At 41.5% G+C, this 14666-nt stretch overlaps 1 protein-coding gene across 4 annotated transcripts in view; it reads right to left on the bottom strand.

The window, feature by feature from the left end:
* The window catches only part of CDC42BPA (CDC42 binding protein kinase alpha), a 350267-nt gene extending 337671 nt beyond the window's left edge, over window positions 1–12596 (bottom strand). For all 4 annotated transcript variants that reach the window (XM_028111910.2, XM_028111911.2, XM_028111912.2 and 1 more), the window contains exon 1: window positions 12141–12596. In XM_028111910.2, the coding sequence (XP_027967711.1) occupies window positions 12141–12318 (178 nt within the window). In that variant the 5' untranslated portion in view covers window positions 12319–12596. The remainder of the gene's footprint in view (window positions 1–12140) is intronic.
* Window positions 12597–14666: the final 2070 nt, after the last annotated feature.

The raw sequence follows: 14666 nt of genomic DNA, 5'->3' as shown, positions 1-14666 counted from the left end.
AATGGGATTCTGGCTGCAGGAGAGCAACTGTGCTGCTTTCACCAAACCCTCATAAAGTCTGATTAGCTTTGTCCTATTTCCCAACAGCCACGACAATCTCTCAAATTCTGGACAAACGCAATGGTTAGAGAGGTAGCTGGACTAAAAAATGATCAAGCTCTATTGAAAATAGAAATGACTAGGTTAAACAGGAGCAACTGCAAACCAGGAACTGCACATATAAACTCAAGGGCATGTATCAACTCTTACTGTAAACACGCATCCATCCACCCAGTGCAGAACTCCATGCCCACCTGATAAAGACTATAGCTTCTAGGTGCTGCAAAGGGCAGGGCTAAAAAATGTTAAGCAGAGAAAGGATAAAGGCAAGTCATTCAATCCTCCATCTTTGGAGTCTGATGTAAATTGTGACGATATTCAAAACACTATGTGATAGAAGATTTTGGTAACAACCTTCTGTCACATGACCAGTTCGAAGGCTCTGACGCTACCTAGGGACTCAGCGTAGACGGGCATTTCCCAAACTCTGTTAGTGTTCCTCATATAAAGGGTTCAAAAGACAAATGACCAAGGCAAATTCTAGGTAAAACAAAGTTAAAGAGGTTTCTGTACAGCACAACTTTTAAAAAACTTTTATTCTGACAATGAGTTTTGTAATAGCCAAAGATGCAATAGAACTATTTCCCAAACTTACATATTCACTGAACTCTTAATCTTCAGAATATTCATTTATATCCCTTGAAATATAGTTTAGAAAACACTAGTGTACACTGTTCATTTTCTTCATGCTTACTGCTAGACCACAACATGTACTTAGGGTGCTGCATAATGTTTAGTCCACAAAAAGTCCTAAGTCAACAACACATCAACGGCCTTTCATGATTATTTTCATCTTCTGAGTCGAGGTCTAGAACTCTACCACTCACTTGCAGATTGGAGCTATATAAATATAAAAATAAAACATAACTAGCCATGTAATAATATTTGCTGTTGGTGATGCAAAGAATGGGTATTGGCCTGATATCAGCTGAAAAATAGTTCAGTTAATAACAAGATGTTTAATGCAAAATATCTTGTCCTAAAAGAAGGAAAAAGATGCTGTTTGCATAGTCACATAAGGAAAGACATCTCCAATGCCAATATAATTTAAATAAATTATCAGTAAGAGATGAGTATTTGTTATTGATGAAATACATCCTAGTATTAGGATGTATACAGCTATACATTCCAATATAAACTTTACCAAAAAAATAGTATTTTAGTTCTTCCTTTATCATGTCAGATAAAAACTTAGAAAACCACGAGAAAAGGGGCGCCTGGGTGGCTCAGTCGGTTAAGCATCTGTCTTCAGCTTAGGTCCTGATCTCAGGGTCCTGGGGTCGAGCCCCACATCCAGCTCCCTGCTCAGTGGGGAGTCTGCTTCTCCCTCTCACTCTGCCCTGCCCCACTCACACTCTTGCTCTCTTTCAAATGAATAAACAAAATTTTTTAAAATAAATAAGTAAATACAATTTTTTAAAAAGGAAAAAGAAAAAACCAGGAAAAAATATATATAAATCACCAGAAAAGGAATAAAACTAAACCAACTTTCAACCTTCTGCAAAATAAGCTATTACTATTATGTCCATTTTTTCACAGATGATAAAACAGACTTAGGTTCAGTAACTTGCTTAAATCATCCAGCCAGTAATCAAAGGAGTCAGTCTGAATCCAAAGCCCTTGCTCTTTACCAGTATATTCATTTAGAAAGGAATATTTCAGGTTGAGGTATTCCACTTGTAGATCTTCACCATGGAAACTCTAAGTAAATTTAATTAAGCTTTATCACTATGAATAGAGCAAACAGAATAGGTGGGTTGTTTTTTCACTGATTAAGCCTAGAGTGATGTTTAAGCAATTTGAAATAAAACCAAAAGTTAAATGACTGCACATGACTTAACTAATTCATATGTATTCTTTTTTTTTTAAAGATTTTATTTATTTATTTGACACAGAGAGAGAGAGAACCAGTAGGCAGAGAGGCAGGCAGAGGCAGAGGGATAAGCAGGCTCCCTGCCGAGCAGGGAGCCTGATGCAGGACTCAATCCCAGGACCCTGGGACCATGACCTGAGCCGAAGGCAGCTGCTTAACCAGCTGAGCCACCCAGGCGCCCTTCACAAGTATTCTTAAAACTGTTTTCATCCACACAGGTAGTATTTTCAGGCATAATTACATTGGGAGAGAGAAGAACAATGTTGATGGGGAAGAAGGGAAAAATAAACGTGTATCAGAGGGGAGAGAAGAAAAGCTAATTAATTTGTCCCCCTATAAGCGATTTGTCTTTAAATAATCAAAATGAATTATCCTCTAGTCTTATTATCTGCCACCCTGATATCCAGAGAAGTTTATGGTAATCACAGAGTTGCTCACATAGGGCTGAAACAGCACCAATTACCGTCGTCCCCCCTTATTCATGGTGTACATGTCCCAGGACCCCCAGTGGACGCTGCAGAGAGCACTGAACCCTACATATACTACATTTTTTCCTATACATATATCCCTATGAAAAAGCTTAATAAATGAGGCCTAGTAAGAGATTAACAGTAACTATTAAATATAACCATTATAAAAATATGCTGTAATTAAAGTTATATGAATGTGAATGTGGTGTCTCAAAATATCTCATTGTACTGCACTCAGCCTTCTTGTGACCACATGAGATGATAAAATGCCCACAAGATGAGGTGACGTGTGGTGAATGTCACAGGCCCTGTGACACAGGGTTAGGCTACTACTGACCATCGGATGTTACTTTACTGTGCTTTGTAGATTTTTTTTTTTTTTTTTTTTACAAATTGAAGGTATATGGCAACATTATGTCAAGCAAGTCTATCAGCACCACTGTTCCAAAAGTATTTGCTTTGTGTCTCTGTGTCACATTTTGGTAATTCTTGCAATATTTCAAACTTTTCATTATTATTATTGTATCCGTCATGGTGATCCAGTGACTGGTAATCTGTGAAGTTCCTGTTGTAACTGTTTAGGAGCACCGTGAACCAGGCCTGTAGAAGATGGAGAACTTAACTGATAAATATTGTGTGTGTTCTGACTGTTCCACCAACAGGCATTGCCCAGGCTCTGTCCCTCTCCCGGGCCTCCCTATTCCTTGAGATGCAACAATACTGAAATTAGGCCAGCGAATAACCCTACAGTGGCCTCTAATTGTTCAACTGAAAGGAAAAGCCGCCTGTTTCTCACTTTAAATCATAACTAGAAATGATTAAGCTGGGTGAGGAAGTCATGTTGAAAGCCAGGATAGGCCAAAAGCCAGGCCTCTTATACCAAACAGCCAACTTACAAACACAAAGAAAAAGTTCTTGAAGTAAATTATGTGTGCTACTCCAGTGAACGCACAAATGATGAGAAAGCAAACAGCCTTACTGCTCATTTGGAGAACATTTTGGTGGTCTAGATAGAAGATCAAACGGCCACGACATTCCCTTAACCCAGAGGAAGGCCCTGACTGTCTTCAACTCTGGGAAGCCTCAGATAGGTGAGGGAGCCACAGAAGAAAAGTCTGAAGCTGGCAGGGGTTGGTTCACGAAATTTCAGGAAAGAAGTCATCTCTATAGAAGTGCAAGGTGAAGCAGCAAGTGCTGATGGAGAAGCTGCAGCAAGCTCTCCAGAAGATCCAGCCAAGAGAATTCATGAAGGCAGCCACATCAGATTTCAGTGTAGATGAAACAGCCTTATTCTGGACGAAGATGCCATCTAGAACTTTTCACAGCCAAAGAGGAGAAGTCAATCCCTGGCTTCAAAGCTTCAAAGGACAGGCTGACTCTCTTGTTAGGGGCTCATGCATCTGGTGACTTTAAGGTGAAGCCAGCACTCATGTGCCATTCCAGAAATCCTAGGACCCTTAAGAATGATGCTAAATCTACTCTACCTGTGCTCTGTGACCAGAACAACAAAGCCTGGATGACAGCACATCTATTTACAACATGGTTTACTGAAGATTTTAAGCCCACTGCTGAGACCTACTGCTCAGAAAAAAGATTCCTTTCAAAACATTTCTGCTCACTGACAATGCCCCTGGGCACCCAAGAGCTCTGGTAGAGATGGACACCGAGATTAGCGTTGTTTTCATGACTGCTAACACAACATCCATTCTAAGCCCATGGATCACGAAGTAATTTTGACTTTCAAGAAATATATTTCACTGGGCTATAGCTGCCACAGAGTGTGATTCCTCCAATGGATCTGGGCAAAGTAAATCAAAAACCTTCTGGAAAGGATTCACCTTTCTATTTCATCTACTCTAGATGCCATTAGGAACATTTGTGATTCATGGGAAGAGGTCAAAATATCAACATTCACAGGGGTTTGGAAGAAGTTGATTGCAACCCGCAGGGATAACTCTGAGGGGTTTAAGACTTCAGGGGAAGAAGTCACTGCAGATGGGGAGGAAAGAGCAGGAGAACTAGAATCAGGAGTGGAGCCTGAAGATGGGGCTGAACTACTGCAATCTCATGATAAAACCTGAACAGATGAAGTTGCTTCTCATGGATGAGCAAAGAAAGTGGTTCCTTGAGATGGAATGTAGTTCTGCTGAAGATGCTGTGAAGATTGCTGAAATGACAACGAAGGATTTAGAATATCCCATAAATTGAGTTGATAAAGCAGCAGTAGGGTTTGAGAGGACTGACTCCAATTCTGAAAGAAGTTCTCCCATGGGTCTAATGCTATCAAACAGCATTGCATGCTACAGAGAAATCCTTCATGAAAGGAAGTGTCCATTGATGAGGCAAACTTAGAAACTGCCACAGCCACCCCAACCTTCAGCATCCACCACCCTGACCAGTCAGCAGCCACCAACCAACATGGAAGCAAGACCCTCCAGCAGCAAAAAGATTGCAACTCGCTGAAAACTCAGATGATGGCTACCATATTTAAACAATAAAGTATTTTTTAATGAAGGTATGTCCTGTTTTTAGACATAATGCTATCACACACTTAGTAGACCACAGTATAGTGTAAATATAACATTTATAATGTACTGGGAAACCAAAAACATCATTTGAATTAGTTTATTATGATATTCGCTTTATTGCAATGGTCTGGAATCAAACCGTCAGTATCTCCAAGGTATGCCTATATGTATGTTTCTCTCTTTAATAAAAAGATTGTATTTTCTGGTTTCTTTACACCACATATAAATAGGTGCTGGCACTTGAAACCCACAGCTCCATACATATAATGTTATAGGTAATAGGGAATTTCCACACTAGTCCAAAGTCTAAAGTCTGAAATCAACAGCTTAATTAAAACACTGTAACCTTAGAAAAAACAATACTTAATACTATAATGAATTCTAAAATTGCCCAAGTCCTTGATCTTTTCTTCTTAAATATCACAAAGCAATGAATAAAAACTGTTCCAGATACTTTTGCAACGTGTTAACAATTACAGTAACTAAGGCTACAAAAGATAAAGTGGGAATTTCTGTATTTATTGTGAATGCCTATACTTGAAAAGCAAGTTTAGAGCAAGAAAAGGTCATAAATAATCTTCTCAGTAGGGAGCTGATAGCACTGGTTCATTATTTTATACCTAATTTCACTCTATAAGGTGCTTTTCCTAGATGTAATTGTTCATCACCATCACTCTTGTGCTAGACCACCATGATCAAGCTTATCTCTCAGTTCACATGACTATCACACAATAGACAAAAGTCCACAACCACTAAGTCAAAGACAACTTATTCATATTTGGATTCTCTCTCAAACCACACAGTATCCCAAAGTTTCCTCTTTCTAATCCTCATACAAGGAACACCATGACCTCATACTAAAAGTGCATTTCCCAAAGGGTATTCCATGGAACACTAGTTGCCATACATCTTCCAGATAGTCTTTAAAAAGATGGTTCTATAATCATACCAACTGTATAAATTCTAGGATAACTGGCAGTATTTCTGATGTTTAATTTTGTTTAAAATAGTTTCCCCAAATTTATTTAGCCACATAAACATCTCCTTCCCCTCCCTTGCCACAAAGCACCTATTAATATCCCCTGGATTTCCCGAACACATTTTGAAACTAGGGATGGGGCTAGAGTGAAGAAGCCCTAATTCCAAAATAGAAGCAAACAGTTCATAGGAGAAAAGAATTAAGGGGCAAACAGCAAGATGGGAGAGTGGGGAGCCAGGTCTTTATACCTTCTATTACCATGAGAGCTAAAGTGCTGCTTTCCCAAAGCAGCAGATAAAGAAGCACTAGAAGGGGGGTTAGGCAACATAGGGCTAGCCATTCCCCATGTACCAGCTGGGAAAAGGAAGTGGACTCTAGAAAAAAAGTACAGAGCAACTGGCTGGGAAGAGCGACTCTGATGCTCTGATGGGCATCAGTGGGGAAGAGAAAGAAATCCCCTTGATCTACAAAGGAGTTTTGTATGCAGTTATAACAAAAAATAGCCATTCCTATATCTGGGATGACCTATTCTTACAGTGTGGGTCATTCAAAAACAAAAATCATTACGTAAAGAATTTCTTGACTCATTAACATACAGCGAAAGTAGCTGAGCAATTCTTGGCCATAGCTTCCAAAAACTTGAAGTCACTCCCACTGGTAGTTTCATGAGTAACAAAGGATCAGAAAATCCATAGAACTAGCAAATCTTCTCACTTGCATCTACTATAGAGTTCATCTGGAGTAACGGGAAGATATAACCAAAAAACTAATACCAATGTCTACAGGTCATATGATCATTCCTCGTGTTCAACAAACTTCCAACTCTGACAATCCAAGAGCCCAAAGTCAGAAAAGGAAAAATGTCAAAGGAAAAGGAAATGAACCATCAAAGACTCAAAGACAATACAAAGGAATGAAGTCAATTCTCTGTTCACTAAGTTCTTGTAAATTAAACATACCCATTCACAGTGCAGACTTAAGAGGCAACCCAGGAAGACACTATATTCATGCTCATTTTTATCAGTCGTCCTTTCTCCCATTCTCCATCCCTCCTTCCAAGTTTCTTGCCCTGCCCTAAACTCCTCTTCTTTAAATTCTTAAGTCTGTCCCTAATTTTATCATTTGAGCTTTTGGGGGGAAAAAAAAGGAACTAGGTCTATAACCTTTTTGCTGTCAAACAACATATTTTAGCTTCATCTACAGTAGAGTTTCAAACTTTTTGGATCCAAATCTGCAGTAGAAATACAGGGAGACACAAGAGTTTTGCATGAAAATACTTATTCTTTCTAAACATAATGTCCTTGATATTTTCTATTCTGGTCTATTTAATTTTTTTAAATGCTCGTTGGACTTAGTAAATTGATTTTAAAATCTATCAAAACTAATAAGATGAAACACAATGGGCTACATATTTATTTAAAGTAGCCTACATACTGTCAATAAGTGTGCCAAAGGAGAAGATTTCAAAGCAATTTTCTGACTGCCGCTGAAGAGGAGTGTAATAAAATATTAATCTGTACCAAATTCAGTTCCTTTACCTAAAATTGCCTGGGCTTACTCTGTAATATTAATCAAGCCCCAGAAATTATGAAATATTTCATAAAATTGCGAACGTTACGTTATTTGTTTTTACACTGCTATACTAAAGTATGCCCTACATAGCCATATGAAAAATTCCTAAAATTCTTAAACTGTTAATCCTAACATCCCTATTCTCACTCACAGAGGGATATATTCTTAAAAAAGAGAAAAATACCACATGATTTCCCTCATATGTGGAATTTGAGAAACAAAACAAACAAACAAAGGCAAACAGAAACAAACCAAAAAAACAGAACCTTAAACACAGAACAAACTGGTGGTTGCCACAGGGGAGATGGGGGGGAGAATGGGTGAAACAGATAAAAGGGATTAAAAGTACTTCTATCTTAATGAGCACCGAGTTATATACAGAATTGATGAATCACTGTATTGCACACTTGAAAATAATATAATACTGTATGTCAACTATACTTCTATTAAAAACAGAAAGAAACAAAAGAAAGAAATGGAAAAGTAAGAGACACTACTTATTGAACATTCTTCTACCATGTACCAGCATTGTGTTAGGTCAAAAAATTCTACTTTTTCATTGTCGTTCTTAGAAAAGACTAGAATATTAGATGAGTAGAATAAAGGAAACAAGTGCCCAATCTGTATTTCCAATGACATTTATGACAACCCTGAGGACTTAAATAAAAATACACTTAATGATCTGTATGAAACAAACATTTTGATAGTTTGGTATGACATATTCTACTAACATAAAGCTAGTAAGGAGCAACAGCAGAAGTGAAGAACAAAGTGTCCTAGAAAAGATTCAGATCCTTCTAGTCAAGCCATCATCACCTCACTTAATTGACCCACACCTGAAAAAAAATGTGAATAAGCTTTAAAACTACCCCAATGAAAGGAAAAGTTTAAACCACAGTACCCACTGAAGTGCTCTGGTAACAAGTTCATTATTAATCATTTAGATGTATGTGTGTGCATACACTAACCTATAAAATTACTATGAAGGATAATTTTAAATGAAATGTTACAAAGTACAAGAATCAGAAACCATCAAAAAAGTTATCCACATACAGACAGCCTTGCTTGCTTCTTTTGTATTGAGTAACATTATCTTACATCTATTCTTTAAGTAAGTTGGTAAAGAATTCCCTAAAATTCCAATTTCCCATTTCAAAGTAGAGGGTAGCCAATTCAATGAATAATGCACTCATTTAGTCACTGCTAGCAAATTAGTTTATAATAACATTATTTTTACTTCCACAACTCTACTGTAACTTATGCTAGAGTTGTACTACTGACATCAAAACTATTATTTTATAAACAAACATACAAACCATTATCATTTCACCAATCAAAAAACAAGGACACAAAAGTCTTTCAAATCTTACTGGATATAACTAGAAAATATATATTATTAAATTTAAGGGGTCTATGGCCTTAAGGCACTCTTATCCCCTTGCTCTATTGCTCACTGCCTTAACTCCTTCTTCCTCTCTAAAACTCTATTTCCTCCCTCAAGCCATCAACACAAGCAAGGAATGCTGCCCTTCCCCCCCCCCAAAAAAAACATATCTGAGTGAAATATCAGTTTTCTTGTCATGATACTATGATGAACAAAACTTTAACTGTACCAATATAAAAGTGAAATGGACCATAACTAGGAATAAAGTGAAACTGATGGAAATGAAGCAAGGCACACAGAACCTTGGCTGACTCCATTTTTTTAAAGTAGCCTATCATCAGCATTAAAATAAGGCATAATTAGATGACACATTCATTAATGTAAATAGCCAAACACAAATATACAGCATGTAATACAGAGTATTTAACTACTACTGCTCTACTGTTGGGAACACCAGATCTTTTAAAACTCAAACTAGGGGCGCCTGGGTGGCTCAGTCGTTGGGCGTCTGCCTTCAGCTCAAGTCATGATCCCAGGGTCCTCGGATCGAGCCCCACATCAAGCCCCACATCGAGCCCCACATCGAGCCCCACATCAGGCTCCCTGCTCAGCGGGAAGCCTGCTTCTCCCTCTCCCACTCCCCCTGCTTGTGTTCCCTCTCTCGCTGTGTCTCTCTGTCAAATAAACAAAATCTTTAAAAAAAATTTAAAAAAAACCTCAAACTAAAAATTGTATCATTTAACGCAAATCATAATTATCATATTTAAGCCCAACAAACAATCCCTATAAATTTCCAACACTGACCAAAAAAGTAATGTTTAAGAAATTAAATTGAGGTGATTTCACTATCTGGAAACTTCATCTGTTTTTCACATAATGTTAGATGATAAGAATAACATAGGACGTGTCCCCAAAATGTAGTAATCAATTCAGACACAAATAACAGCTGACCTATTTCAATACTTAAATGGAGAGAACAGACTGGCATTCTTAACCTAAATTCTCAAATAGCTTAAAAATAAAAAATATTACTACTCAAGATACATCTTTTGACAGCTTTTCCATTCTTAACTTTTTCTTAGTCCTTACCAAACTTCTGTGGTTGGTAACTCCCATTTTTGAGATCTCACACTTAAAAATGCATGACTAGACACTGCCTAGCCACACAGCATACAAATTCCTTAAAAATTCTAGTCTCTTTTTCTCTACTACTGAGAAAAACAATATGAGTTTATATGAGACTACATTTTTGTTATGTCATGTCAGACTTCTAAGAAGACAAAATATGAAGGATACCACTAAAACTGACTTTAAACTGTGCAAAGTCCCTGGTTTGAAATACTCAAAATATATTAAGAAAAATAAAGTATATTTGGCCAAATACTTACTTGACTTTTGGCTTATTTGGCTTAAACTAAATATGCATAAGCAAGGTTTTTTAATAGAGATATAAGAAACAAAATCCAAGAAAACATCTTTGGTGAAAAATATACATAAATTATTCTGGCAAAACAGCAAAATATCTTCTTGCATAAAACTACTATGTAAACTCTTAATAACCAAAAGGCAAGGATACAATTTTCTCTTTTATCATAATTTTAAAAATTATATTTATTACTGGTACATAGAGTTCTCCCATCATTTCGTAGATGAGAAAGAACAGTTACTAAATGACAATCATGATCATAGACAAGAGTGTCGCTATGGAACCCAATTCAAGAACTGAAATTCTAGAAGTGCCTAAACCTTTTCTTTAAATTTTCAAAAGAAATACTAAAAAAAAAAAAAAACACCTCTGAATTTAGGAAACATGGAATGTAAAATGACATACGTTTTATAAAATATTTTGCTCTATGCATAAAAATAAAAGACATACAAAACCAGTACCAAAGTCAATCAAAACTAACTCTTAAGAGAGAAGATGGTTTAGAATTCTTACATTCCTAGTATGAGCCTGGTAGTCTGTAAAAATCATCTGTTCACAAATACACACACATACACACAGTTTTTAAACACCTCATGACATCAAGTTGCTAGAAAACTTCCAATACTGGTAAGTTGGATAAAGTTATTATATAGGCCATCTTGAATGAGTTATTTACCTGACAAGCTAATTTTTAATAAATTTCAAATCAAAAAAATAAATGAACGAAATAATCACCACTTGACTTTTACTTCAATAAAGCTTTACTTGAGAACAAAAACATTTTAGGACACTTTCCAACAAACTATAACTATTAATATCCCAATGGTACAAAACACTTTAGCTAATACCCCTCCAAAGCTAATGTACCAACACAGGTGTGGGTGGTGATGTGTGTTCTCCCAACGGAGAGCCACTGGATGTTGTAATGTGCTCGTGTGTAACATGGGAAGCAGAACTTAAGCCAAGCCTTCAAGCTAGAAGGTCACATGGAGCGTCTGTGCTTATCTCTGATCTACTGCACTACAGCGGGTCTTCTAAATCACATCTCTATTTAGGGAAATGGAGACAAAAATCCAACCGGTTTAGATCTGCGTTAAATGTATAGTCCGTCTAACCCTCAAGTGGGAGCTGTTCCCAAACATTCTTCACCAACTACTATCACAAAATTTTTTAACTATTATGTCATGCCATCTTACAAACATGACAGTTTTGGGAAAGTCCATGTTTAGTAGTTTCCTTTGATTGTACCATATGGAGATGAAACAAAACCCCAGCGATCACCACCTTCCAGTTCCTGTTGACCTAAGACATTTCACTATCTCCTCCCATTTCAAGAGTGATTTCCAAAGTCTGGGAAAGAATGTTTCCACCAATAAATACCTTTCAACTGAATGTGTGTTATTCCGCCACGCGTTAGGCAACTGTGAGCAATAATCCATTTTGCTCATCACAGAATTATTCAAAATCTCTTACTGTTGACCTCAAAACATAAGTTCTTCCTCCTAAATTCCACATTAAATCAAGGCAATAATTGAGTAGCACGGTTTAACTCTTGGGAAAATATCTACCAAAAACTTAAAAAAAAATCTTGAATAACTGGTAACTATTCCTTCACTGTATATACATTTAAATGTACTACCATATCCATTATGTATTTAAGTCTATGTTATAAATGTTACACGGACCATATATCTGCCTATCTACATACTAATGACAAAGTCAACAGCTTACTCATGATACCTCCCTCCCTTGCAACAATTAAATCCCAATGCCCACCCAAAGGGAGCTTACTGAAAAATACAGACTCACCCCATTCCAAGTATTCAAGAATGTTCTTCTCTCTTCGCAGCGGAGAATTATTGCATTCATCATAAAGGCAGATGAGTATATCCAGCAGCGTCTCCACACTGAAGCATTGCCCATTGGTCTGAGCCGGCCCGTCCAAAATGAACTGCTCCAACTGCCTCAAACGCACTTCCCCAGACATGTTTGCTTTGGGGTCCACCGCTTTTCCCTTCAATGAGTATTACGGTTTGCACTACGAGTATCTGATCCTAAATTTTAAAAGGTGCGGTTTTAAAAATAAACCCCTCGTCCTGCACACAACTGTCATGCACGGCCGGTGCTGAATGACACCGCGACACGCCAGGAAGCTCCCTTTACCGAAGCGTCTTCGATCCCGCACAGATGCATGTATTGGGAAGGAAAGTTACCATAAAATAGATCTTTTATACATCTTAGGAAGAATACAATTAAGTCGTATATTTAAATAAAATAATAATTAAAAGTACAGCGAACCAAAGAGTCAGGACTTCTTTAAAAAAGAAGAAAACAAAATACAACTCTTCTCCTTCATTCAAAATTCAACTCGTGCAACACAATCCCGCAACGAATCCGGCTGCATCTTTAATGAATCGGGTCCGATCCGCATCAGCAATTCACTTCCCGGGAAGGAGGAAGACGGAAAAGGGAGGAAAGCCCCAGAAGGTACATGGGGGAGGGAAAGGCACGTCGCTGCTGCAAAGGCTGCCGCCCGCCGGTGGGAGAGCGCCCCGGCGGCGGCGGCGACGGCGGCGGCGGCGACGGCGACGGCGGCGGGCGGGGAGGGGGCGAGGTCCCCGAGGCAGCCCCTCGGCTCGCCGCCCGCCGGGTCCCGCCCGGAGAATGCTCTTCCTCTCTTCTCCCGGCGTCCTCCTCCTCACGGCCCCGCGGCGAGTCGTCTCTCCCGCGGAATCCGGACGAAATTCATCTCCCTCGCAGCGTCTGCCGGGGCCTGACGCGCGGCGCGGCCGAGCCGGGAGCGCGGGCTGCGGCGGCGCTCGCCCCGGCTCCGGGGGCTGCGGCTACTCGGCCGCCCGCGCCCGCCCCATGGCGGGGGTCGCCGGCCGGGGGCCTGCGCCGCGCCGGGCGGACAGCCCGCTCTCCCCCCTCGGCCGCCCCGAGGTTCCCGACGCCCTGGCGCGGGGCGGGCGGGGGGTTGACGGGGGCGGGGGTCTGGATTCAGAGGACGCGGCCGGCTCTTTCTCCCCCTTCTTCACGCCCGGGGGCTAAGGGCATCTTTCCCCGACGAGGCGCAGGAGGAGGGGTTGGTGCCGCCGCTGAGGCGAGCAGAGGCTGCGGCAGCCCGGCTCGCAACCACTCCCTTCCTCTCCGTCCCACCCCTCCCCCGCCTTCCCGGCCTGGCGCGCTCGCGCCCTGGGCTCCGCGAGGCTCCCCTAGCCCCCGCCGCGCGCGCCGGCCCGAAGCGCGCCGCCGCGCCCGGATCCAATATGGCGGCCCGGCCGCGGGCGCGCGCCGCCCCCCGCCCCGCCCCGTCCCCGCCCGAGTGCGAGTCCGCGGGCCCAGCCGGGGTCGGTCTCGCGGCCGCGCGGAGCAGAGCCGAGGTTCCGGCGGTACGCGGGCCGGGGCGAGGGAGGCTGCACCCTGGCGGGAGGGTGGGAGCCGGCGGGGCCGCGGCCGCCGCGACGTGGAACACAGTGATGCGAGAGGACCCGCGGAGGCCTCTGGTGCGGACGGCAATCGGGCCTCGCCCGGCGCGCTCGGAGCACCACCTGTCCCGCACGTTTGCTCGGGGTTTTGGGGGGCCAGGAACTGCCGGCGTCCGGCTCCCCCCAGACCTGCGGAGGACGGTGTCTCTCTCACCGCCCCTTACCTGCGCACCACCCGCCCCCCAAATGCGGTGCCCGAGCTCAACCAACTAGGAGTTACCCTGGTGTCTAATTACACCACTTCGTGTGTCATTCCCAGGACAAATGCAGTGACACACTCGTGGGCGCTACCGTCCCAGTCGGGAGAGTGCCTGCCAAGGGCATAATGCCCATCTATCGTCCCGAAAGTTTTCCTACGCGCAGCGCTGGCTTTCCTCCTCCGGAACCACTGCAGCTGCTGCCTGTTTCTCCCCCGCCAGGGCTACCACCTACAGGGGTTCTGCAGACGCGGGGAGTCCGGACGGTACTCCGCGGGCATCGAACCCCCGGCCCCGGCGTGCGCGCACGCGCGCGCGCGCACACGCACGCGTGTGCCCCAGTGGCACTGCAGACGCTGGGCAGCAGCGGCAAGTTTTTCAGCTGCTATGGCCCTTGACGCATTTAGGCATTTAGGGCCTTCCAAGTGTTTTCGAGGCTTGGTTTTAGGAGAGCTCTGTTTACAAATTTCTCATGAAGGCCCCACAGTGAAATGTATCACCGAACTGGGTCGCTGCGTTTCTATCATTTCCTCTCAAAATTGCCATCTCCTTTATAATTTTCTTCCAAAATACTATTATTTTATATTCCCTGCCTATGCCCGTGGGCCAGTTGTGTTTTCTGTTAATGCCCACAATTGCATCTTTTTACA

This window comes from Eumetopias jubatus, unplaced genomic scaffold (genome assembly GCF_037043125.1).
Source record: "Eumetopias jubatus isolate StellerSeaLion01/CBP00866 unplaced genomic scaffold, mEumJub1_p1.0 scaffold_12, whole genome shotgun sequence".
NCBI classification, from domain to species: Eukaryota; Metazoa; Chordata; class Mammalia; order Carnivora; family Otariidae; genus Eumetopias; species Eumetopias jubatus.
The sequence above is the reverse complement of the archived record's forward strand: the minus strand, read 5'-3'. Positions and strand labels throughout refer to the sequence as shown.